At 33.0% G+C, this 25,104-nt stretch overlaps 3 protein-coding genes and 2 pseudogenes across 3 annotated transcripts; 2 read left to right on the forward strand and 3 right to left on the reverse strand.

Annotated features, from left to right (window-relative positions):
- Window positions 1-1,215, reverse strand: part of LOC107487618 (uncharacterized) — an 8,885-nt pseudogene extending 7,670 nt beyond the window's left edge.
- Window positions 1,216-1,422: 207 nt separating this feature from the next.
- On the forward strand, window positions 1,423-3,086 carry LOC107487616 (probable ribose-5-phosphate isomerase 2). The gene has a single exon (XM_016108286.3). It carries the CDS (start codon window positions 1,823-1,825, stop codon window positions 2,621-2,623), a length of 801 nt encoding a protein of 266 aa, XP_015963772.1. The 5' UTR covers window positions 1,423-1,822; the 3' UTR covers window positions 2,624-3,086.
- Window positions 3,087-4,613: 1,527 nt separating this feature from the next.
- LOC107487549 (inactive beta-amylase 9-like) lies at window positions 4,614-6,233 on the forward strand. The gene is given in 4 exon segments (XM_016108206.3): window positions 4,614-5,084; window positions 5,184-5,448; window positions 5,451-5,497; window positions 5,499-6,233. Coding segments are annotated over 4 exon segments (1,254 nt in total). The 3' UTR covers window positions 5,970-6,233.
- Window positions 6,234-6,930: 697 nt separating this feature from the next.
- LOC127747559 (tubby-like F-box protein 3) lies at window positions 6,931-8,753 on the reverse strand (annotated as a pseudogene).
- Window positions 8,754-13,549: 4,796 nt separating this feature from the next.
- Window positions 13,550-15,682, reverse strand: LOC127747560 (zinc finger BED domain-containing protein RICESLEEPER 2-like). The gene is made up of 5 exons (XM_052261598.1): window positions 15,001-15,682; window positions 14,482-14,833; window positions 14,109-14,394; window positions 13,697-14,027; window positions 13,550-13,620 (listed from the first exon to the last, which is right to left on the reverse strand). The coding sequence occupies exons 1-5, from the start codon at window positions 15,680-15,682 to the stop codon at window positions 13,550-13,552; spliced, it is 1,722 nt and encodes a 573-aa protein (XP_052117558.1).
- Window positions 15,683-25,104: the final 9,422 nt, after the last annotated feature.

Consider the following 25,104-nt stretch of genomic DNA (forward strand, 5'->3'; position numbering starts at 1 on the left):
ACTGAATATTATGAAGCATCATAATGACAAGTGGAAGTATAGTGGAAAACATACCAAACACAAATTGTAGAAGTTTTTATTTCTTCAAAATTCAAATAGCAAACATTCTGAAATACTAAGGACATTAACTGTGATTCCAGCTAAATAAAGACAATTACCTGACGATCCCCGTGCACTTTGCAAAACTGCAAAAAGTTGCTTTCTCCCTTCTCTACTGGATGTGGCCTTACTTTTAGAAGGGTCTCCACTTGGTACGTTCTGATAAAATGAACACCAAATTTATATTTACTATATTCACTTGCAAGCAAAATATAAGAAGTGTAAGGTCACACGTAACTCCAAACACTAGTGCTGCTAAATTAGATTTTGGATGAAATTCTAAAGTTTTAATCCGTGGTAAGGGATACACTGCTTCTCCACCCTGTTGCGAAAGGATGCGAGGAATATCCAGTGATTCAATTGCTGCATCAGAAAGTAGTATCTGTTAGAAACCAAATTTACTGAAATGAAAAACAGAATAGTGAAGCAACAGAAAACTTAGAATACAATTAATATAGGCGACACAAGCTTTCAAAAACAGAGGAAATACAGAGTACAGTCAGTAAGAGTTAAGATAGCTACCGGCAGTCTCAAAAAAATTTGCCTGCACAGGAGGTCTGTTAGGATTAACTATAACCCGTGTTTTCCAAACTTGCAAATTCCCATCCCTCGTTACTGTTACAAGTAAACGCAACAAGGCTAGCCAAGCAACTGATGTTATCGGCTGTGAGCTAACTTGTGTTCTGAAATAGCAATAATAAAATGCACAGATCCAAAGTCAAGAACAAGAGCAACAGAAACTACAAGCCTCATGTTAAACATTGCCAACAACTGGCTGGAAAAAAAATGAAAAACAAATGCAAAAGAGAGCATAACTATTACCCTAGGTTGCTCAATTACAGAATGAGAAAACATCAACCATAGGTAAATTACAGCCACTCACATTCCAATCAAACTAGGTCTCTCAGTTGATACATCCCATGCCAGAAGTGTACCACGTCGATCACCAACAAAAATCCATTCGAGAGTTGGATGAAATGCAAATGCACCAGCTCCATTGAGCTTTATAGTATTATCAACTGGAGAGAAAACAATAAGTAATAAAACTAAAGTTATTGGATATTCTACCAGCACCAGAATGCTTCTCCGCTTGAACAGGTTCAGACTGAAGAGCTCTCAGAGTGAATCTAATCCCCGCTTTCTTCCACCTAATATTTTTCCCGAAACAAACCCCATCATTCGAAACCCTAAAACCATCCTTCAAATTAATAAAACCCAGCTCCCTATTTTCCAATTCGGGCATTCCCAATTTATCTTGGACTCCCAATCACCGAAATCTCCATGATCAACAGCAAAAAACCCTAGTAATAATCACACCGAACGAAATATACCGTAATAAAAATGAATCAGAAAAACCCACTCAAAATTTCCGAGATAATTAACACAGGAAATGAAGTATCTGAATGAAAGAAGAGATTTTGAAAATGGATAAAGAAGAATTGGGGGTAACATCATATATAAAGGTGTGGAACTCTCGCACGCACTTTTTCTTTGAAACCGGTAAACGTGAGACAAAAGGTCGCGTAAGACACACTTCCACTTGCATCCCTTCCTCTGTTTTTTTCTGTCAATATATAAACCCCCACAACCAAACAAGCCCTCTCCACCTCTCTTCTCTTCTCTTCTCATCTCATTTCTCTTCTCTTCCACACGAACCCTATCTTCACACATTCACTCACCACCACACATTCACATTCATTCATTTCCCCCCAAACCCAATTCAATGCCAATCCCCTGCGCCCATTTCATTGCCTCGGAGAAAGCAGCCATGGAAGCTGGCCTTCCTCTCCCCTCTTCCTCTCTCTCTCAGCTCATTCTCACCCAAGACGATTTGAAGAAAATCGCCGCCTACAAAGCCGTCGAGTACATCGAATCCGGTATGGTTCTCGGCCTCGGAACCGGCTCCACTGCCAAACACGCCGTCGACCGAATCGGCAAGCTTCTCCGTCAGGGCAAGCTCAAGGACATCGTCGGAATCCCCACTTCCAAGAAGACGCACGAGCAAGCCCTCTCTCTCGGGATCCCCTTGTCGGATCTGGACTCTCACCCCGTCGTTGATCTCGCCATTGACGGCGCCGACGAGGTTGATCCTTACCTTAACCTCGTCAAGGGCCGCGGTGGCTCCCTCTTGAGGGAGAAGATGGTTGAAGGTGCTTGCAAGAAGTTCGTTGTAATCGTCGATGAGTCCAAGCTCGTTAACTATATTGGTGGTAGCGGTTTGGCTATGCCCGTTGAAGTTATTCAATTTTGTTGGAAGTTCACTGCTTCCAGGCTTCAGAATCTCTTTCAGGAATCTGGTTGCGTTGCAAAGCTCAGAACTTTGGGCGAAAAGGCTGAGCCTTATGTCACTGATAATGGCAACTATATCATTGATTTGTATTTCAAGCAGAGTATTGGGGATTTGAAGGCTGCCAGCGATTCCATTCTGCAAATCGCCGGTGTTGTGGAGCATGGAATGTTCATTGACATGGCTACCACTGTTATTGTTGCAGGTGAACTTGGCCTAATTGTCAAGAATAAGTAGTAGCTTAATTCAAACACCATTAAATGACATGAACAATAATGTAGGCAAAATTGGAATGATCAGGGAGGTAGTTTAATTCGTCAAGGTTGATGCTTTGACATTTGGGGAGCCCTTTGGGGGCTTCTAACATACGATATCTGGTGTAGTTGCAATTGCTGGAGAAAATATCTTAATTTCTCCGCCAATTTTGTTATTTTTGACCTAGTTTGAGCAAGCAAGCACATGTCTGTCTTATTTGCATGTTAACTGCTTTTATTGATGTTTTGATAAGCATAATGTAATGGTTGTAATCTGAACATGTTGAATAGTTGCCTTTCACAACAAAGTTCATAATATATTATTAAGTAGCCAACTACATAATGAAAAGAGCTGAATAGATAAGATAATATTATGGACCACTTCTTTTAAGTAGCCAACTACATAATCTGTACGTGGTAGAATGATAAGATAATATTATGGACCACTTCTTTCCGAGTGATTCAATTACTGGTTACTGCAATGACCAATTGAATAGACCATAGATCTTGTAGTAACTCTACTACTACCTCATATTGTTTGTTACATCAGCAATTTGTACAACTTTGCATCCTCATACCATTTTTTTTTAAATTTAGTTTATGGCGTGTATTAATAGTCAAAGTACTCAATAGTTAATAGTTGATGTGATTGGTTATGGCTCATAAAAGTTTCATTTTTCTTTGCTTTTTTCTCTTTTTAGATTTTAAGTGTAATTATTTGGATATTGGCTTATACATGCTTGTTTAGCATTGGCTTCCACTATGGCTTGCATGCCAAATATGCTATGATGGATAACATATCACCAACGAGATCAAGTAAAGGACAATAATATTTTTAACATGGATCTGAACAGCAACTTCAGTCCAAACATGCAGAAGCTGTTGGGAGGTTTCAGCTTTCATGTTTTTTGAGAGTCAATCCTGCCAAATCTCAATCAGAAAATCTACTTGGATTTTCACCAATCATTGACAGGGTATGCCGGTAAAAAATCTATACTTGACATGTTCAAGTAGATTCTCCATATGGTCCATTTCCAAGTTTTATTCTCTGGAATTATAGGATTGCAGATACTGATTTCGTTAACATATTCACAAAATTGAGTGCCTTTTACACAGAGATGACAATGGATGTGCATGTGGGAAGCCATGAGAGATATATCAAATCCTTTATTTCTATTCATTTTTTCAACATAGACTAGGCAAGAAAGTGTGAAATAACGATTTTCAACTTACTAGCCTTCTTGAGAATTTGTCATGAGGGTTCGAGGGCCCCTTACAAAGAAGCTGTCAAAATTATTTTCTGCAGGACTGGACTTCATGGAAGTAACATTTTTTGGACCTAACAAGTGAAATCCAGAAAAATGCTCACCCCAAATATCATATCTATACTCATCTGCAAGCCCTTCTTCCTCTTGCGCTTGAACAGCTTTTTGGTTGTGACGTTTGGATCCAGGAGCCCGAGACTGCAATGTAACAGCAGAATTTGACACCAAGGAGGGGGGAGGCGACCCACCAACAACAGCAGTGGCATCACAAGTTGTCTGAACATGCATGCTAGCAGCACAACTTGAAGCTGAAGGTGGCGCATGAGGAGAAGACCTATTACTGCTGCAGTGTTTGAGGGGAACCTCAGGCTTAGAAGATGGGGAAGAAGCTTGATTGTTTTCAGAATGGGTATGGTTTTCTTACATTAACCTAGATTTTTTTATTAATGAAAACTGAAAACCATGAGAATCAAAGACTAGAGTGTTTTGTATGGGCTAAATGTGGATAAGATATTCTCTCTTCATCTGGATTTTATGCTAATTAGTAGAGCTATCCCTGTATAATATATTGTTGAAGTTCTTGCTATGATTTGTTTGCATCATTTCAAATCTCATGTTACATGTTGGGTCAAACTAAATGCATTAGGTGTTGTTATATGTGTTCAAGGTCAAGGATTAAAAAGAAACTGACATGGCTAAGATAATATGATGCAGGATGGTGTAAGATTATTTGTGGGTCTGCCTTTAGATGCAGTTTCTAAAGACTGCAATTCACTAAACCATGCTAGAGCAATTACAGCTGGTCTAAAAGCTTTGAAGTTATTAGGAGTTGAAGGTGTTGAGCTCCCTGTTTGGTGGGGAATTGTTGAGAAAGATGCTGCAGGAAAATATGACTGGTCTGGCTATCTTGCTATTGCTGAGATGGTTCAGAAGGTGGGTCTTAAGCTCCATGTGACACTTTGCTTTCATGGATCTACAAAACCCAATATCCCCTTGCCCAATTGGGTTACCCGGATTGGCAAGTCTCAACCCAATATTTACTTCAAGGATCGGTCAGGACAGCATTACAAAGAGTGCCTGTCGCTGGCAGTTGATGGGAAGACTCCAATTCAAGTGTATCAGAGTTTCTGCGAGAGCTTCAAGTCTTCGTTCTCTCCCTTCATGGGCTCTACAATTACTGTAAGACTTTTGGATCCGACAACTATGTGATCAAATATCCAATTTAAGATTAGTATGTATGGTTGATAACGTTGTAATCAATATCTTTAAATATTGCAGGGCATATCGATGGGTTTAGGACCAGATGGTGAGCTACGTTATCCATCTCACCATCATCTCTCAAGTGATGGTAAAACTCAAGGAGTTGGGAAGTTCCAGTGTTATGACCAAAACATGCCTAGCGTTCTCATTACCTATGATCAGCCACCGTTCTCCAGTTTCTTCACGGATGGGGCTTCTTGGGAGTCTCCATACGGGGACTTCTTTCTTTCATGGTATTCCAAACAGCTTATGGCTCATGGAGATAGCATCCTTTCATTAGCTTCTTCGACACTGGAGTGACAGTGTATGGAAAAATCCCACTTATGCACTCTTTGGTATGGAACTAGATCCCATCCTTCCGAGCTAACAGCAGGGTTCTATAACACGGCTAAGGGGGATGGGTATGAGCCAGTGGCCGAGTTGTTTGCTAGGAACTCGTGCAAAATGATACTACCTGGAATGGACCTGTCCGATGCATACCAGCCAAATGAAACCCGTTCAAGCCCTGAGTTGCTTCTTGCACAAATCATGGCAGCTTGCAAAAAGCATGGCGTGCAAGTTCTGGGAGGTTTTGAACAAATCAAGAAGAATTTAGGTGGAGATAATGTATTGGACTTGTTCACATATCAAAGAATGGGAGCATATTTCTTTTCTCCAGATCATTTTCCATCATTCACTGAATTTGTGAGGAGCCTTAATCAACCGGAACTGCACTCTGATGATCTACCAATTGCCGGAGAAGAAGAAGGCACTCAATCTATGATTACGAGCCAAGAATCAAGCGTTAGCATGCAAGCAGCCTAACCATTATTGTACCTTTTGCGATGTTGATAGTCTCATGTATATATACCAATTTATTATTCCTGCAACAGATTTGAGGACAGCTTATTTTGTAAGATGAGTGAGTGAGGTTGCCTATTTATTATAACCTCAACAAGCCTAGTTCCATGACAATTATGTGTCTTGTAAAATAGTCAAGGTGAATGGCAAATGACCTTGCTAGTCAATATATTATTATTTGGCTTAAAAACATTTTATATGGTAGAAGTAATACTTTATCTTCACTAATGTGGTTACTTTCTCTCTCTCATTCATAATGTGTTTGATTTTGATGTGATCTTCACTCTAATACAAAATCTTCTTTTTTCACCTCAACATTTTGTTGGATGTAATTTTGGGGATTCAAATAACATTTCTCTACTGGGAAGGTGAGGAGGGAGCAATACTTTTACAAAGAAGGGAGAAGCACTTGTGATAGCCATGACATGACAATGTTATCCAATGAATTAGACTTAGATTTAAGGTCCATAACAATCTCAATCTATTACAGGGAAGCTTATAGAAGAAGAGAAGGTTGCAGATGAACACTGACTCAGAGAGTCAGAGTGAGAAGCACCAAGAGAAATTTTTCTGGCCTGTCTCTGTAGGTAGCAAATAGGAGTGTCAAATGGACAAAATGGCCAACCCAATATGGGTTAATCAGGTTAGACCCATTAAAGATTTCATTTTTACAAACCTATTTTTGAGCAAAAATCCGCCTATTTAAAGTAGTTAAAACAGGTCATCCCGATGGACTCGACTCATTTTGAAAACCAAAGTTTGTCTGTCTCCCCATGTCTGTCTTATTTGCATGTTAACTGCTTTTATTGATGTTTTGATAAGCATAATGTAATGGTTGTAATCTGAACATGTTGAATAGTTGCATTTCACAACAAAGTTCATAATATATTATTAAGTAGCCAACTACATAATGAAAAGAGCTGAATTCTTTAATGCTCTTGATAACTCATTGCTATTTCTCAGCCAAGAGTTTCAAAGGCATAACATCAAAGTAGAGGAAACAACTTTTTGAAATTGTGCTCTTGCACACTTAATATGTTCATATGAGAGGATGAAGTCAGGGCTATCCAAAGTTGCAGCAGTTACTCCTACTTACATAATAATCTCAACAGATACCACCACTGTATTGCATAAACAACCAAATGGAGGGCAAATTGTAAGGAAATAAAGAGTTTAAAAAAAAAGAATTAAATTTATTTACATGGAGAACTGGATTCAACATTGGAACATTACAATTTCATCTGATGTTGTGACCTTCCCCAGAAGCTTGTGATCCCAGGAACCAAGTGAAACTCATCCATTCAAACTCAGTTTCAACACCAACCAACAATCACCTTTACCAAACGGTTTTCTAGAGATAGATTCCCACCAAGTGGGATTCAAATCTAGCTTCTCCAGCACCATAGCAATATCAATATGGCTGAGAGCTGGAAAGAACAAGAAGCAAGCACATCAATTAGCAAACTGAAAAAACCTAGACATCAAAGAAAGCAGTACCCAGAAAAAAATTTCATGCAACGATGTTCTCCTATACAGTAATTGGTGGACATGGCTAAAACCATAAATCCTAAATTATTATATTTAAGTTAACAGAAAAAAGTAAGACAATGCTCAATTGTTTTTGTTCATTAGATAAATTTGGTCACCATTATTAATACCAGAAATAGGATAATACACAACAAACCTCCCAGCCGGGAATTTCATAATATTGGCAATAAGATAGTAGTAACACTATTAAAACTCCTTTAGCTTCTCTGTCTTTCTATTTGTTTATGTATCATCTCAGCCATATTTGAGTTTTTACATATTGGGGTTTGCTTTCAAATGTGCACCTGTTCAAATGTCATTCACATGCAATCTTGGTATCAAAGCTGCTGAGGCAGATTGCAAATGCCTGAAATGCCATTGTAAACAGATCCTTCCCAACTTTTCCAAATTGGAGTATGATCTTATCATGTTCCGGTCCAGCAGGTCCATTTTCTGGGGAAGCCACCAACGGAAGCAATTGTCACCCGCCCATGAAAGTTCAAGCACCAACACTGCAGCTGCTCGTGCCACCTGGGCGCCTTGTTTTTTAACACCAGAACCCCATCCTTTTGATCAGCCAGGGGTCCAGAAAGAGATTTGTCAAAAAAAAGGGAATGTGGGGAACATATCTGCATTGCTGAGGGAAAACTCGGTCTGTGTAGGGGCCACCCCTCCCGGTTCAATTGCAGAAGCAGGAAGGGAATCCATGATGCAGTTCATTCTCCTAGGCCCCCTGCTTGCCATATTGAGGTAGAAAAGTACACAATAAGCAAACAGATTTTCAGCAAAATATTCCACTACTTGGATAAAATGTTTTAGTTTAAGAATTGAGTTAATCCAAAGAAGATAGTTGCATAGTACATAATGCTTGCCTAGAGCCTAGCACATTCAATTCATATGATATGTGAGCCTGTAGGAACCTTGGGTGCAACTTGTTTGGTGGAGCGACTTTTTGTAATCTTTGCTCGGGCATGGGGAGGCTGGCCATCATAGATTGTGAATGATCTTATTAAAGGGGAAGAAAAAGGTGTAAGTATTCACACTAATAAGGAAGAAAATAATGAATTCTCATGTTTCATGATTAGAAACATCACCTCAGTTTTCCAACATAGGTGTTGCTTCCCTTTGACAGATGATATAATCTGTGCAGGTGGGACGTCTGCATTTGCGTGCAGCCAAAAGGAACTTCCCATCTTCAGATAGTGCTGAATTGGAGAGAAAATAGCCAAAGAAACAGACACATTTAAAGAGTTAGAATCTTTAGATATATACTTAATATATTAAAATTGGGTTTTTTCCGACTAATGAAAGTGAGGTGTTACTTTCTTGTGAATCTATTTTCCCTCCAAAATGAGTGCATTTAATGAATACATGCATAATTATACTAATTTAGGAAAATATCTTTGTTATAATTATATAAAATCAATATTTAATGCATTATTAAACTAATTATCAATCCAAAATATTTTTAAACATTTTAATTATATTCATTTTAATTATATTGATATCCTTCTAATTCTTATTCATTATTCAATGATTTTATTAGTGGCAAGTTATTAACCTATTTATATTGATAATAATAATAATTTTATTAGGATAAATATCAAATTCTATTCCTACTATAAATATATAAAATTTAATTTCTTCTATTTTTATTTTACCACTTTAAAAGACCATGTATGCTAGAAGAAAATATCATTCGTTTACCAATTATTCTTTCATTTGATAGCTTTTACAAAAATTCTTTTTCTTCCTATGAGACGTCGTTGCAAGAAGGCAACTATCGTGGACACAAACTACCACACTCTCCAACTTTCGTGCTCATCATTCATAGCTATATAAGATATGTTATCTATGAAGTATTTATAGACCATGGTGTTATCATATATGCATAAATAAAAATTGTTTCGTATTTAAATTTAAGTCATTTACCTGTTTGTGATATATTGCAGTGTGAAATTACTTTCAATATGTGTTGTGTAATGATATTATGTTCTAATTTAAGCTTTTACTTTAGAACTGTATTATGATTTTATCTCATAATTTTTTCTCAGATATCAAATTGATGTATTTTTATTCATTATTATTATTGAAACGGATGCGATATGAAATGTACCAAAAAAAAACTCTCACATTCAATTTATTTTATTGTAGTCTTCTATCTATTTTATTTATTTTTATTTTTTTCTTATTCATTTTATTTTCTTTTTAAATGTTATATAATTTATACTAATCTATCTACTTAATATACTAAAACTGGGTTTTTCTCCAACTTATGATGGTGAGGTGTCATTTTCTCGTGAATATATTTTTCTTCCAAAATGATTGCACTATTTCTCTCTTTTAAATTTATTTTTAAAAATTATCTTTAATTGATATAATTAGATTATAATTAGTATTTAATGAATGATACATAATTATACTAATTTAAGATAATCTCTTTATTATAATTATATTAATTTTTTTAAATTTATTTCAGAAAATTATTTTAATTATAATTATATAACAATAGTATACTTAGCATTTAATGAATAATTCATAATTATACTAATTTAGAAAAATATCTCTATTATAATTATATAAAATTAATAATTAATGTATTACTAACCTAATTATCAATCAAAAATATTTTTAACTATTTTAATTATATTGATTTTAATTATATTGATATAATTCTATTTTTTATTTATTATGCTAAAATTTTATTAGTGACAAGTTATTATCTTAATGGTGACCTATATATAATAATAATAATAATAAGGGTAAAAAATTCAAATGAGCCAAGCACAGGTCAATATAACCCAAATCAGCCAAATCAAACTTCTATACCTGAATCCACCAGGACCAATTTTAATATAATTCGAATCAATAAGATTCGAATTAATATAACATGTAATTCGAATCAATTCGAACTACTCTCAGAAACAAGTATAAGCTAATTCGAATCAATTCAAATCGAATTAAGCATGCAATCCAGCCTAGTAATTCGAAACAAATAATTTCGAATTATAAAAGTGTAATTCGAGTGATATTAATTCGAATTAGATGGAGAAGAACACAAGAGAGAGGTTCGAATCTAGTTGATTCGAATTAGGTGAAATTCATTTTGCATAGTAATTCGAATCAAGTTGATTCGAATTACAAGGGATTCGGCTATATAAGGAGTTCGAACCAAGTTCATTCGAATCACTTTGTCATTCTCCAACCCCACCAAATCCCAGAGAAAACAACCAACATTCGGGCCGAGTAAGACCAGAGCGGCATTTTTAGTCGACAGGGGACGATCCAGGGAGGCTTTATCGTTTGGATGGAGTTGCTCATATCGCCGGTGTAATCAACGACGAGGTTAGTGGTTTATGATGTTGCGCTGTTGATTGTGTTTTTTGTTAGTGGTTGATGAAAGCGGTTTATGATAATGGTATTTGTTAATGGTTTTTGATAATGGTTTATGTTACTGTTAGTGGTTTAGGATAGTGGTTTAGGATAGTGGTGTAGGCTAGTGGTTTTTGTTAATGATTTTTTATAGCGGTTTATTTTAGTGTTAGCAGTTTAAGCAAGTGGTGTAGGCCAGTGGTTTTTGTTAGGGGATTTTGAAATGGTTTTTTGTAAGCAGTTTTTGTGAATGGTTTTGGATAGTGGTTTTAGTGATGGTTAGCGGTTAAGGGTTTAGGTTTAGGATGGTGGTTTAGGCTAGTGGACCATGTTAATGATTTTTTATAGCGGTTTTAGCAAGTGGTTTTAGTGAATGGTTTTGGATAGTGGTTTTAGTGAATGATTTTGGATAGTGGTTTTAGTGAAATTATTTTTTGTAAGCGGTTTTTGAGAATGGTTTTGGATAGTGGTTTTAGTCATGGGTTTAGGTTTAGGGTAGTTGTTTATGATAAAGGTTTTAAGTGATTGTTGTTTTTGATAATGGTTTTTGGACGTAGTTTGAGTTAGCGGTTTGTGTATAAAACGTTGGTCGCTTGTTTCATATATGTTATGTTGAACGATTTATTTAATTATACTCACTTTATTAAAAAATCAACTTATACCTCAAGCACCGATCCAATACAAAAGATACACGTACAATTATACATGCAAAATGTTTGGTTTGATCATGTATTTATGTGAGAATATTATATTTCTGCATAACTTTATTATTATAAATCTTATTAATAAAAAAATAAATATTTCGTTTGAAATGTGTTTATTCTTTTTAAGTAATACTTATCTGCTACAGCCTTGCGCTATTAAATTACTCATTTAAAATTTAATTACTCATTTAAAATTTAAGCAGGCTTGATTGTGTTTTGACAACGAGAATGTAATATGAGAATTTTTGAGAGGTATCTTATCGAAGTAGCAGAGTTATAGAGTGTAGGGCTAAGAAAACATGATCCTGAAATACAATATCATATTTATAGGTGAGCAGTCAGTACAGAAAATGCAATATCCTAAAATGCATGCCACTTTCGGTAAAGTACATCCATTCAGTATAAAAAATAAAATACTATTGTTGTTCTCTCTATATCTAATCAAATGTGTGTGGCAAACAAAAACAAACTCAAATATGTCTGTGTATTATGCTATGTCATCCGAACATAAAAAAAACATTAGTAGCCATACAAACTATACTTGTTAAAATACTTTGTTGATATGAATTTCTAAATTTCTTTATCAAACTTTTACTTGCTTGCTTGATTTTCCTGAAGATGAACAACAATCTATTAATATAAGATATAAAAATATTTATCATTTAGTGCTGGATTCAAACAAACAATAATAGATGAAATTATAATCTTTCAAGAAAATAACTATTAGCATCAAGATTTAAACCTAATTTCAAGTGCTGGATGGTGCTAATTCATGACTACTATTAACATCAAGAACCTAATAAATGCAAGATGTCTAATAAAAAAAAAAAATTCCTAAAAAAAAATTTCAAATTTCAAAAATTACATGCATAAAAGAATTTTCAATGAAGGTAAAAATCTGAATTGTGAATTATGACTGCTCAACTTTGGCATAAACTATAGGTACAATTTCTGATTTTTCTTTTTAATTAAGCTAGGAATTTTTCTCATTTTTTTTAAATCTTTAATCTGCAGATAATTAAATTAAGCAAGTTAAGATATGATTAAATAAGAAAATGGGTTCAAGACTCAACAAAAACACTCCAACTTTATAGAAAGGAAAAATAATTAAATAATGACAAAGAAATCAGCATTTTACAAACAAGTATGTACTGAACGAACATATAAAAATAATATTGGCTTCTTAGAAAATATTCTCAAAACAATGGAGAAATGAAAATAGCTTACCAAAAGTTAATAGTGTACAACTTGGGATCAACAATATTTACAAAAATCTGGAGAAAAATTAATTAGTATGTTATTAAAGTTGAAGTATAAAAGTAAATAATTTATCATAAATTTTATTAAAAGGTATATTTTAAATATAAATATATAATTTCATGGGGTCAACTGAGGGATTTTTTCAATAATAAAATAAAAAATATATTATTTCTCAAAACATAATTTTTGGACTTTAATTTTTAAAATACAATTTTTTTTTTTGAATTTAAACAAGTTGGTGTCAATATGTTAGGCCCTATAGGGCTTTGGCCCTTCTTTATAAGGCCAGAAGAATAAAAAGCCCTTTAACTAATAGGGTCAAATTTTTAAAAAGCCCTCAGGGCCAAAAGCCCTCATGGGCCAAAAGCCCTAGGGCCAACCCATGGGTTACCTAAACCTTTTTTTTTTACATTCTCTATTTCAATAACACATAAAACTTATTAAAAGTCATTAGTTTGTTTTATCCCTTTATCATTTTTATGCGTAAAAATAAAAAAATTGAAAAATAAATGTTAATAATATACATTGATCATATTAAATCCAACTTTTAACTATATATAGCAAGAAATCAAACATAGCATTTACTGTCTCATCACCCTTTTTCTTACTCTCTAGTATTTACCATCAATAATGTCTCTAGAAAATTAAAATAAAGTTGACACAAAAATTCATCATCTAAAATTATGAATATTGAGAGGGATGCATCGTTTCTGTTGACACTTCTTCTTCATGAATTTCACCAATTTCATCATCTAAAATCAACCAATTAAAAAATAGTTAGAAATTTAATTTAAAATATTATTTGAAAAAAATAGCATAAATATTTACCATCATGATTTGGAACAAATCCACGTAACCAACTCCTTGTGCAAATAAGCATTTGAACATGCGCATGAAGAGTGGAACTTCTATATTTTGTTAAAACACGTCCACCAATACTGAATGCAGACTCAGATGCTACCGTAGTGATGGGAATACTTAAAACATCTCTGGCCATAACTGACAGAGTGGGAAACCTATCCTCATTAATCTTCCAAAAATTCAGCACATCATACTTCAAATCATCTTCATTGGTGTGAATCAAACCTTCTTTTAGATAAATCTCTAATTCATCTTTATCCTTGGAAGTTTGGGTTTCACAGTCAAATTCTCTGAACTCCTAAAAGATGTAGTATAAAGATTATTTAAGTAACGAATAAACATAATAGGAGAAAAATAATACTATATTAAAATTAAATACCTTCATCACCATTTTGCTCTTCTTTGTAAGCCTTCCTTCTTCAGGTGACATAGGAGATTGATTACTACTTTGAGAAATGGTTGAACCACCAAAAGTATTTATGTACTCTCCATACAACCTTTTAAATTTCTCCAATACTTCATTTGCCTTCAATTCAAAGGTTGAAGGATCTAGTTTTTTGTAACAAAACCTCAAGAACTTTAACTTTAATCGAGGATCAAGAATTGTCCCAAAAGCCAAGACAGTGCTATAATCCTTCCAATATTTATCAAACTTCATCTTCATTCTGAAAGCCATGTTCATAATAACAACATCATCACAAGTTTGATTGTCTTCCAAAAGACATTCAATTTTCCAAACTTACATAAAATACAAATTTGATGTTGGATATGATGAACCCGAAATGAGATTTGTAGTTTCATAAAATGGCTCTAAAAATTCACACATTTTTTTTGCTAAGCTCCATTCTTCATTTGTCGGACAATCTTTATAAGCTTCATCTACAACACTAAGGATGTCAAACGCTTTTTCAAATTTAATTGCACTTTCCAACATCATATATGTAGAATTCCATCGAGTTGGAACATCTGATTTTAGACCAACACCTTCTTCAATTTCTGCTTGCTGCACACAATCTTTAAATTTCATCATTCTCCCATCAGAAGCTTTCACATATTTCACACTCTCTCTTATTTTAAATAAAGCTCCAGCAGCCACCTTTAACCCTTCTTGCACAATCAAATTTAAAATGTGAGCGGAGCAACGCACATAAAAATATTCTCCATCGCAAAGCAAACTATTCTGCTTACGTAGATGAGTTTTTAAGATGTTTTGCATGTTGTCATTTGCAGAAGCATTATCTAAAGTAATAGAGATACTTTCTTATCAATACCCCATTGCTTCAAAGAGTTAAATAAGACTGCTTCCATATCGGTTCCAGTATGGGGAGGAATCATTCGACAAAAATTCAAAATCTTACTCACTAGTCGCCAATTCTCATCAACAAAATGAGCTGTCAGACAAATATATCCTTCAGTGGTAGATGCTGTCCACACATCAGATATCAAACAAATTCTATTAGGTATCCTAGACATCTTCTGCCTCAATTTCTCTTTCTCTGTTGAATAAATCATTTGAAGATCTGAAACTAAAGTGTTTCTAGAAGGCATTATAATCGTTGGACTAATGTAATTAATCCAATCTCTAATACCCTCATACTCAACAAAGCTAAACGCAAGATCATGTTTTGCTATAGCCTGAGCGAGTTTTTTTCTATGAACATTCTGATCAATTTTAGTTGGCAAACCCTCTATATCATCATCAAATCTAATATTGAGGGGTATAGATTTACAAGAAACTATATGACGACTCAGATGAGAAGTCCCGTAACCATTCTTAGTTTTTGGATTTTTTCCAATTTTGTATTCATGATGACAAAAATTGCATTCAGCCTTTTTAATACCATCTCTGTCTTTTCCAATCTTCTTAAAAAATCTCCAAACATTAGATCTTTTACTAGAATCAACACTACCAGAAGCTTGAACAGGAGTCTCAGAAACAACTTCATCATCCATGTTTATAAATTTCCTAATCATATCCAAATAATGTGTATTAAAATTCTATAGCAACAACAACATTCATAAATTCATATTAATTATTCATCTTATCTAAATAGGCATATGCAACTGTAAAATTCAACAAATTAAACTAATATGACAACTATATACACATTAGAAATGACTAAAAAAGCTACCTTCTATGACAACTATATTGATCCACTGCATTTATAATTTTGTTTCATCCACTCCAGCACAAAATATCACAGCCATAGACAATAAAAATAGGGTAAAAGGTGAAAAAAGAAAGGTGAAAATGATGGGACTCTTCTGAATGATTCTAGAAATAAGTACATATAATAAAGTGTAGGAATCATTCGTAACTAAAAGTTATTAAGAGTGCTTAATCATTCGTAATTCACAACACTAATCATGTTAGTGTTAGATACCATATAATCCCATCAAACATAAAATTATCTAAAGAAATTTCTTGATATTATTTTCTTTACCCCATTATTTTGCAAGCAGGATTTCATATGAACCATGCATCCTCCACCATTATCACACTTGTTGATATAGCTATATATACAAATGAAGAACAAGAAAAATGACTCACTAATTGATTAGGCTTAAGCTACAAAATTCTCCCTTAGAATCAAATAATGCAATCTAGATCCACCAATGGCATTATTTATCATACACATGCACACTCTTTGGTCCTTTAAAGCCTCCACAACTCCAACACTAGCAGCCACAATCCAAGGCTTTCTAGCTGAGCTACTCTGTATTAATTCGTCTCTCAAAAATTGAACAAGTGATGAATAACTATGTATTTTGATTCATGAAGTAGCACAAGGTTGATGTTATCTATCTATATAAAGAAGTTTTGTGGTGCCAAAGAAATTTGTGCCAAACAATAGCATCACTGAATTACTATTATTGACACCAAAAGTAATAACAACCTGGAAGCAACGAATTTTGCTATGTTCTCACAACTTGAATGCCATTCCTGGTCTGTGAAATAATTGACAATGGCTTGCATGCAATCATTCAAAAGCACTAATAAACCTTGAAACTGGCAATCTAGGAATAGACATATAATGCTTTCAATGAATTCTTTAGCTTGTTTACTCCTGCAGTGAGAATAAAAAGGCGTAAGTTGACATTGTCAAACCACTAAACAAGGATGTCAAATCATAAATCATGTCCTAAAATCATTTGTCTAACTTTTGAATCATGAATCATAACACACTGCCATTCAAAAACACATCAATGAAAAAGACTAAAATAACAAGGATTGACACCTTAAATATGTAATATACTCAAGTTACAAATAAACACTTAATCAAGAATCACTATGGTACAATAGACATTGGTGATGGTCAATAAATAAACTATGATAACCCAAAAGTCATCAGTAAACACTTAATTCGGAAATTCTTTAAGTGTGCCAGAGGTAATAAAGTAACAGAAAACCAATTCACTATGAACTCTTGCCAAAATCACATTAAACAAGTTTAAAAGCAGAACAATTGCTTATGTAGGAATCAAATAGCAGATTATTGAAAAATGGTAACTAAAACTCAACTTTGATTCTCAATTCCATAATCTCCTTTTGGGAAAAAATTGAAAACAAGTTCATAGTTCACAGTCCACAATTCATAGTTCAACCATTTTAAAATCACCCACCTCAGTTTATTAACAAGAGAATTAAAATGGGTGATGCAATTTGCAAACAAACAAAGAAGAAACTCAGAGAGGGATAGAAAATGAAGAAACCTACCTCTGATTTCGCGTGAGGGAGGAGAAGCAGCCAAAGATTTCACAGGTAGAACACAGAAGTAGAACGCAGATCCTTTGATTCCTTTCACAGTTTCACCGTTTCAATGCAAGTAGTTCTCGCCTTCTCGGGTCAGGGACTCAGGGTCTCAGGGAGGAGAAGATTAGATTTAGGGCTTTTAGGGCTTATAGGGCCAGCCCTATTTTGTTTTTTTGTTGGGAGGGCTTAATTAGGGTTGGACTTACAAAATATCATTTTGTAATTTTTAGGGCTGTGGGCTAGAATTTTTTTGGAAGGTTGAGGGCTAGCCCTAAGGTTTGGGCTAAATTGACACTTCTATTCGCCGGGTTGGCAAGTTCGCCTAACCCCGGCGGCGAACTCTATAAATTTTATAGAGTTCACCTAACCCCGACAAACTCCACTCAAGTTTTTTTGAAACGCGCACTTTTATGTCTAGAAAATAGTATATAGATCTACAAACAGTATATAGGAGTACACAACAATATACGGATAACAAGCATGGCTTCTTCAAGAATTTTTTTAATTATAAAGGTTGCCATTGTTAAATATGACTTATTTTTTTAAATTTATATTTAAAAAAATTCTTGAAGAAGCCATATTTGTTGTCCGTGTATTTTTTGTACTCCTATATACTGTTTGTAGATCTATATACTATTTTCTAGACATAAAAATGCATGTTTCAAAAAAAACTTCTTGCCAATTTTTATAGAGTTCGCCGTGGTCCAGCAAACTTGCTTAAATGCAAAATAATTAAAGTCCAAAGATCATATTTAGAGAAATAATAATTTTTTTTTATTATTGAAAAAAAAAATCGTCAACCTGAACCCAACCCTAATCATACAAACTTAAATTTAAAAACAAATAAACATCAAACTGTTCTAACCTCAGATTTACAGTACAGACACATTTATCGTCAGACAATCCTCCATGCCTGCAAAATAATTTATAATTGAAACTAACAGTTTAATACACAGCTCAAAGAATGTAAGCTTGCCAGAGATCTGAAGATCATGAGATGCGAGCAAGTAATATTTTATGCCTTTCAAACAAAACATGTCAGAAACATTAAAAGTATTGACATTTATAAATTTACTAGGTTATGATTATAAAAACCTCTCGGCCACAAGAATCAACATTAATAAAAACGGGTAAAAAAGGAAAATAAAGACAGAAGTAAGATACACACAAAAACAAACAAAAAAAACTTTATTTGGTTTTGGTCACCCTGAAAAGTTACATAATATAGAATTATATATCTTTCTCTTTTTGTTATTTTCTCTTGCTGATCAATACATTAATGACCACTTAGTAGATTTACTAATTTTCAGATTAATGATGGTATAAAATTTAGGCGAGCCACTATATCAAAATATAGATAATAGATACTATATAACTACTCGATGACGGGATAAATTTTAAATCTGAATTTGGCTTCGGAGTTGACCTAGCTTGAATTTTTGATAACCAAACCAAATTAGAATGACATACTATAGGTTACAGCACTTCTAAAAAGATAAGCAACAATAAAAATTACCTGTTTCTATAAAACTTCTCTCAGATGAGATACAAGGCTAACTCTAGATGATTCTACAGCTGTTAGTTGCTCGATGCAGTTCCTAAGTATGGCATTATGTCCCTAGAGTTCATCCACTACTTCAGATCCACGGAATTACCTTACTCATTGAAGATTAAATAAGTAAAAGATGTCCAAATAAGATGAAATCAACAAGATTCTCATTAAACACATTACCTAGTAGTCTACTTACATTACAACTAATACACAAGCTGTTTGGATGAATTGGTGATTTGACAGAGTTAAATCAAATATTTAGTTGAGGTAATCATTCAATTAGCAATGTCAATTGGGCAGGCCACTCATTGCTTAATCCAAACCGAAGAAAATCTCATATCCTAAACTGTTAAAACTGTAATGTTGATGGTTTGATAAATTAGAAAAGATTAAGATAAGGAGAAAAATAAGTTATTCTCAGTGCTGAAGAGAATAAAAAATTCCTTTAAAAAATATTTGTTGAGTTATTACACTTTATATACTATGTACTTTTTATGTACTCTTACTAAAAAAATTACAATAGTAAACCTAAATCTATTATTGATTAAAAAAAATAATCTAGGTAACACAAACATTAAAATGTTGCACTCATGTATTTCTCACTATCAATTCTATTTATTTTACAAAAAAAATCAATTATATTTTTATTTATAATTGTTTAAGTACCATAACTTAGCATTTTGCAAAAAAATAGTAAAGTGACATAATTCATACTAAAAAAAAGCTGAAGAGTCAAAGGGTTTTCGGTAATGCATTTATCGATTTATTGCCTTGAGGCAAGATGCATCAATACCTCACTGAAGAAGATTGTGGACATTCTCCTTATAAATTGATTATCCGTGCAAAACACTCGTAGTAAAAATTAAATATATTTTAAAAAATAAAAATAACTCCCTTTACATACTAGTTCCAAAGAGTACTAAAAATAGACAGTTTGCTAATTTTTTAACAATTTAACTATTCACCTCCTTTAGCATCACACATAGCATGTTAGATAGCTGGATTTTTGGTCTTTTAAAGTTATCAAGATTGAGCTGAATAGAGGATATCTCACCTTGAGATCCTGACCCAAAAGACAAAAGCACGGACTTAGAGAAGGGTAACACCATAAATAGAAACTGGTGCTTATCCCTTCTGGCGGCTCATCTCAATACCTTCAACCTCCCCAAACATAATTAGACTACATAAACTAAGTATTACATCCATACTGTATAAGTTCCAAACTAACAATATTTATACTTAAAAAAGTGTTACCATTTTTGTAACAAATTTCGTTTTTTGTATCAAAATAATTTGATACAAAATATTACTTTAAATTATAACAGTTTTATTTTTTGTAACGGGACATACTGCAACGATCCTTTTTTTTGTTACAAATTTCTTTTGTTTTAAAATTTCTATTTTTTATAACAATTTTTTTTGTTACAAATATTATTTTTTCTTGTAGTTAATGACTTAACCAAACACTTGGCAACACTGAAAAAGTAACAATACATCAAAGAAATGACCGTGTTGAATTAACACACATTAAAACAAAAAAAAATCCGTCAGATTCCTAACCTAAAACACTCAAACTAAGCTCGTAAGCTAAAAAAATACATCCAAAGACACATTAATCAGGCATCATCCAAATTGCAGATTCTTTTATCATCTCACATCTTAAATTGAAAATAAAAATAAACCAAACGACAGTTCAATTGAAGACACATAGCTTCAGTTGCACGAACAAGAATTAGCATTAATAGCAGAAAACTAAATTCGAAGCTTAAGAACTGAAACCGCAAGATCTAAAACAGTGAAAATAATGAGTAACGCAAACGCAAAGATCTAACTTGTAAGAGAATAAAATAAAAGAGTTGTAAGAGAGAGCACAGTAGATCGAAGCTACAAACGAGTCGACTCGGCGATACCTAAAAGAGCAGATCGGAGCTGCAAGAAGGATATGAGTTAAAGAGCGAGTTCATGAGCCCTAAATAAAAAACCAAAAGAGAGAAAGATAGAAAGCGATAGGTATGAACCTTTGCTTGATCTGAACTGCGGTGACGAGGGCGGTAGCAACGGGTACAGTGAACTTCAGCAGTGAGCTTAAGTTCTCTCTTCTCTGAGACCTCTTTCTTTGGTTTTTCTGAGTCTCTTATTTCTTTAGTTTAAATAAAAAATTATTTTAATAAAAATAATACTAGCCATAATTCTATGGCCACTAAAATATTTTATTAAAAAGATAATGATAGTAATAATAATAATGGTTATTACAATATAATTTTAATAAGAATAATACTGACTATAATTTTATAGTCACTAAAAATTTTTTATTAAAAAATATTTTAATGATAATAATACTGGCCATAACTTTATGGCCACTAAAAATTTTTTACAAACAAAACTTTTTTTGTATTTATTAGTGACAATAAAGACAGTTATCATTATAATATATAATAATAATGACAAATATAAAATTACACAAAAACATAACTTAAATTAAAGAATTAGTGGCGATTATGTTATTGCCACTAAAAATTTGTCGCTAAAATATATATCTTTTTGTAGTGAATTGTAAGTTTTCTTAAATAATAATTATAAATTTAAGTCGCAGTTTAATATAGTACTTTAGGATAGAAAGCAGCCATTACTATCCACATTTGACTGTTGTTATATAAGTTTTACATTTATTTTATTGTGTATATTAATTAAATTATACTTTATTATTTTATTTTACATGTTGTATGTGAAATAATGCCATTGTATTATAAGAATGAGATTAATTTTTATAATCTAATGTGAATCTTTTTATTATTTTATTTTTCATTTGAATACTATCCATAAAAAATAGTTACTTAAAGTAAAACACTATGTAAAGAGAGATAGAAAATTTTTAAATTTATTGTTCTGATTTGCTTTTTAATCCTTACTTAATATAGCCAAATTTAACAATTTTGATGGTGGTGATTTTTTGTAATTAGTTAAAAAATTTTAACTTTCTCTTTTTTTTATCTCTCTCTACCATTTTAAACAAACTCAATTTTATTATTAAATAATCTTTTAAATTCAAAATATTTTTAACTTCTTATATAATAATTAAACTCAATAAATTATCAAAATTCAAACCTATTTTCTTAAAATATTTCTTATTCATATGATTTGGCTGTAATCTGTCCATTATAATTTGGCCCAATTATATCTATAAATTAGTTTATAACTTATAAATAAATAAATAAATGTATTTTATGCACTTACTCGGCCATATAGCTTTAACGAATTAATTCTGTTAAGGTCAGATAACAAACACATGTCGTAGTACGCTATTTAATTAAATATTTATTATTTATCTCATACTTTTTTTTATTTGAGCGTCGGCCGATATAACTTTTTTGGAGCAATGAGCTATACATCATCAATAAGGCTGACACAGGATTGAGTTATTTTTTATTTCAAAAATATTATTCATACATTAAAATTAATGAATATATTTTGATATAAATATATGTATAATTTAATTTATTTTTAATATGAATTTATATTTTAACGTATATTTTATATTGATGACTAATTTTAGTGGCTGATTTTGGTGTACATGTAATATAATCGATTTTATTTTAAGTTTATTACTATAACGTCCTGAAATTTTTTTTGAACATTTTACATTTGATTTATTTTATTACTATCCAACTATTCAATTTTATTAAAATTCTTACATTATCCTTTTTCTCTCTCCCCAACCCTAACCCTAATTTTATCCATACTAATCCTCTTCTAACACACACACGAGAATGAAAGAAAGAAAAAGAGAGAGAAGAGAACCAAGATGCGAGACAAAGAGAAAGAGAAGGAGGCGTCGTCCCGCACTGCTGTGCCTTGTCGCTGTCGCTGAAGCATCCATCATCGTTGCGGTTGCCTTGGTCATCATCGAAGGGTGCCGCTGCTAAGCTTGAGAGAGCGAATGAGAGAGCTTCTTAGAGAGAGATCAGAAGGGGGTTTGCGGGAGAGGAAGAACTGTGACAAGGGAAGAAGGGGGGCCGCCTCTGTCGCGGACAAGCCATCGCCGTTGAGACCGCCACCGTCTCTGTTGGGGGCCGCTGTCATTGCAGAATGAAGAGGGAGAGTTTGAGATGGCCAAAAAAGGGGGGAAGAGAGAGTCGCAATGGAGGAGTCATTCACCATCGTCGCGTCTACTGTTGCCATCAACGGAGCTCGTCGTCAGAGGAGCATCACCGACGTCACTGCTAATGAACCGTCTCAGTCCCTGTTTTGGTCTTGCTCAGCCCCACACCCCTTCATTTTTGTCTCTAAAATCAGCGCCATTTTCTCCTATTCTGATTCCATTTATAAAACTGTAATGCTTCCACCTTTATTCTGCTGCATTTTGTTATTTTCTTACATGTTCTTATTTTAATTGCGATAATATATGTCTCTATTTTAGTACTATCGCTCTACTTTTGTTGTGTTTCTACTGGAAATTATCTTGAGTACTGGTATTGGTGTTGTCATGGAACGGTTGGAGCTGTTGATGTTATGATTACATCTGCGATGTAGCTGTGGAAGTTGTTGCCACTGTCTCGGTCCAAATTCTATGCTCTTTCATTCCATTCTATTTCAACCTTTCTCACCTTTTAATTTGGCACTCCGGACTCAGTCTCTTCGATATATTTATAATTATTTTGCTTTACATCTATAATTATTTTGATATATGCTGCTTAAAGTTATGACTATACTTACAAGTTACCAACAAAGGATTTGAATTTGATTTTAATAATGGATTTATTAGAACTAAATATTTATTTTTTGTGAAATTCAGATTTTCAATCTGCACATTAGACTGTATACATGTTTGATAAAGTTTGGTATTATTTTAGAATATTTGATTTTATTTGAATATGTGTTTCTGGAACATTGAAGTATTGTTGATACTTGCTTATATACTCTGAATTTATAAAGTATATTCGACATTTCATATGATTGAAAAGGATTTTTTATGAGAAACTATTATTTAATTTGATTTGATTTGATATTGTATATATTTGAAAGATCAAAGATTGGTTGTATTTGAAATTATATATTTTGAAATGATTTGGAAGACTCGTATTAGAAAATCGTAATTAACAACGGTTATGACGTTAACCTAGATGCATTTGGCTCAGACCTCGGCTAGCAGGGGCGTTGCTAGCCTAACGTGTAGGCCACACGTTGGATCTGTTATTCTGTACGGACACACGAGAGGAAATGACTACTCTTAGAGGTGGAGCCGCCCGAGTGTGGACTTTTGATTTGATTTCTATATGAGAACTTCCTTATTGATTCGTTTATTATTATCAACTACTATTTTCTAATTAAAATTACTTAATGCTTATATGGTCTCATGTGAATTATAGATGTATTGTCTAGTGACTGAGTTACAAAACTCATTCCATTTTTTTAAAAATATTTTTCATGAACAAATACTTGACTATATGAGATTTTCTATTCAAAAGTCATGATCTGCAATAAATACCTATTCTTTGTCGAATTTCTAAATATATATATTTTATATGTATAGATAGGATTTAATTATTTTTAATTATTTTAATTTTGTTAAAAATGTAAAATTATTTATTTTAGAACTTATAAAATATTTAAAAAAAATTTATTCAATTTATATTTCAGTCAATTAAACTTGCTAGGAGTGTTTTTCTAAACACCGATCATGGTTCATTTTAAATCGTGACAATTACCAAATATATATGCGCCCCCAAATTAAAACTGAGGTGCAGCAGAATTTGTTCTCTGAAGAAACACAGACAAATACAAGAAGACATATACGTACTATACATAGGCATATAGAACTGCCTTCAAGCAATAGAGAGCATGAAATTGAGAAAAAAAAAATCATAGGTTATATTACATGGCTAATTAATTAAGTAACCAAATGGAGTGAGTTTGAATCGGTTACGAAGGTAGCCCACGTTATTAGACATTGACCGGATTGCTTTTTGTGAGCACCATCATTAGAGTGCCTATAAAATCAGAAAAAAAAAAAGTAACAGACAAATTGGAATTCCATACAGGTCATTAAGCCATTAATCAGATCGCATAAAA

Source organism: Arachis duranensis, chromosome 5 (assembly GCF_000817695.3).
Source record: "Arachis duranensis cultivar V14167 chromosome 5, aradu.V14167.gnm2.J7QH, whole genome shotgun sequence".
Classification (NCBI taxonomy): Eukaryota; Viridiplantae; Streptophyta; class Magnoliopsida; order Fabales; family Fabaceae; genus Arachis; species Arachis duranensis.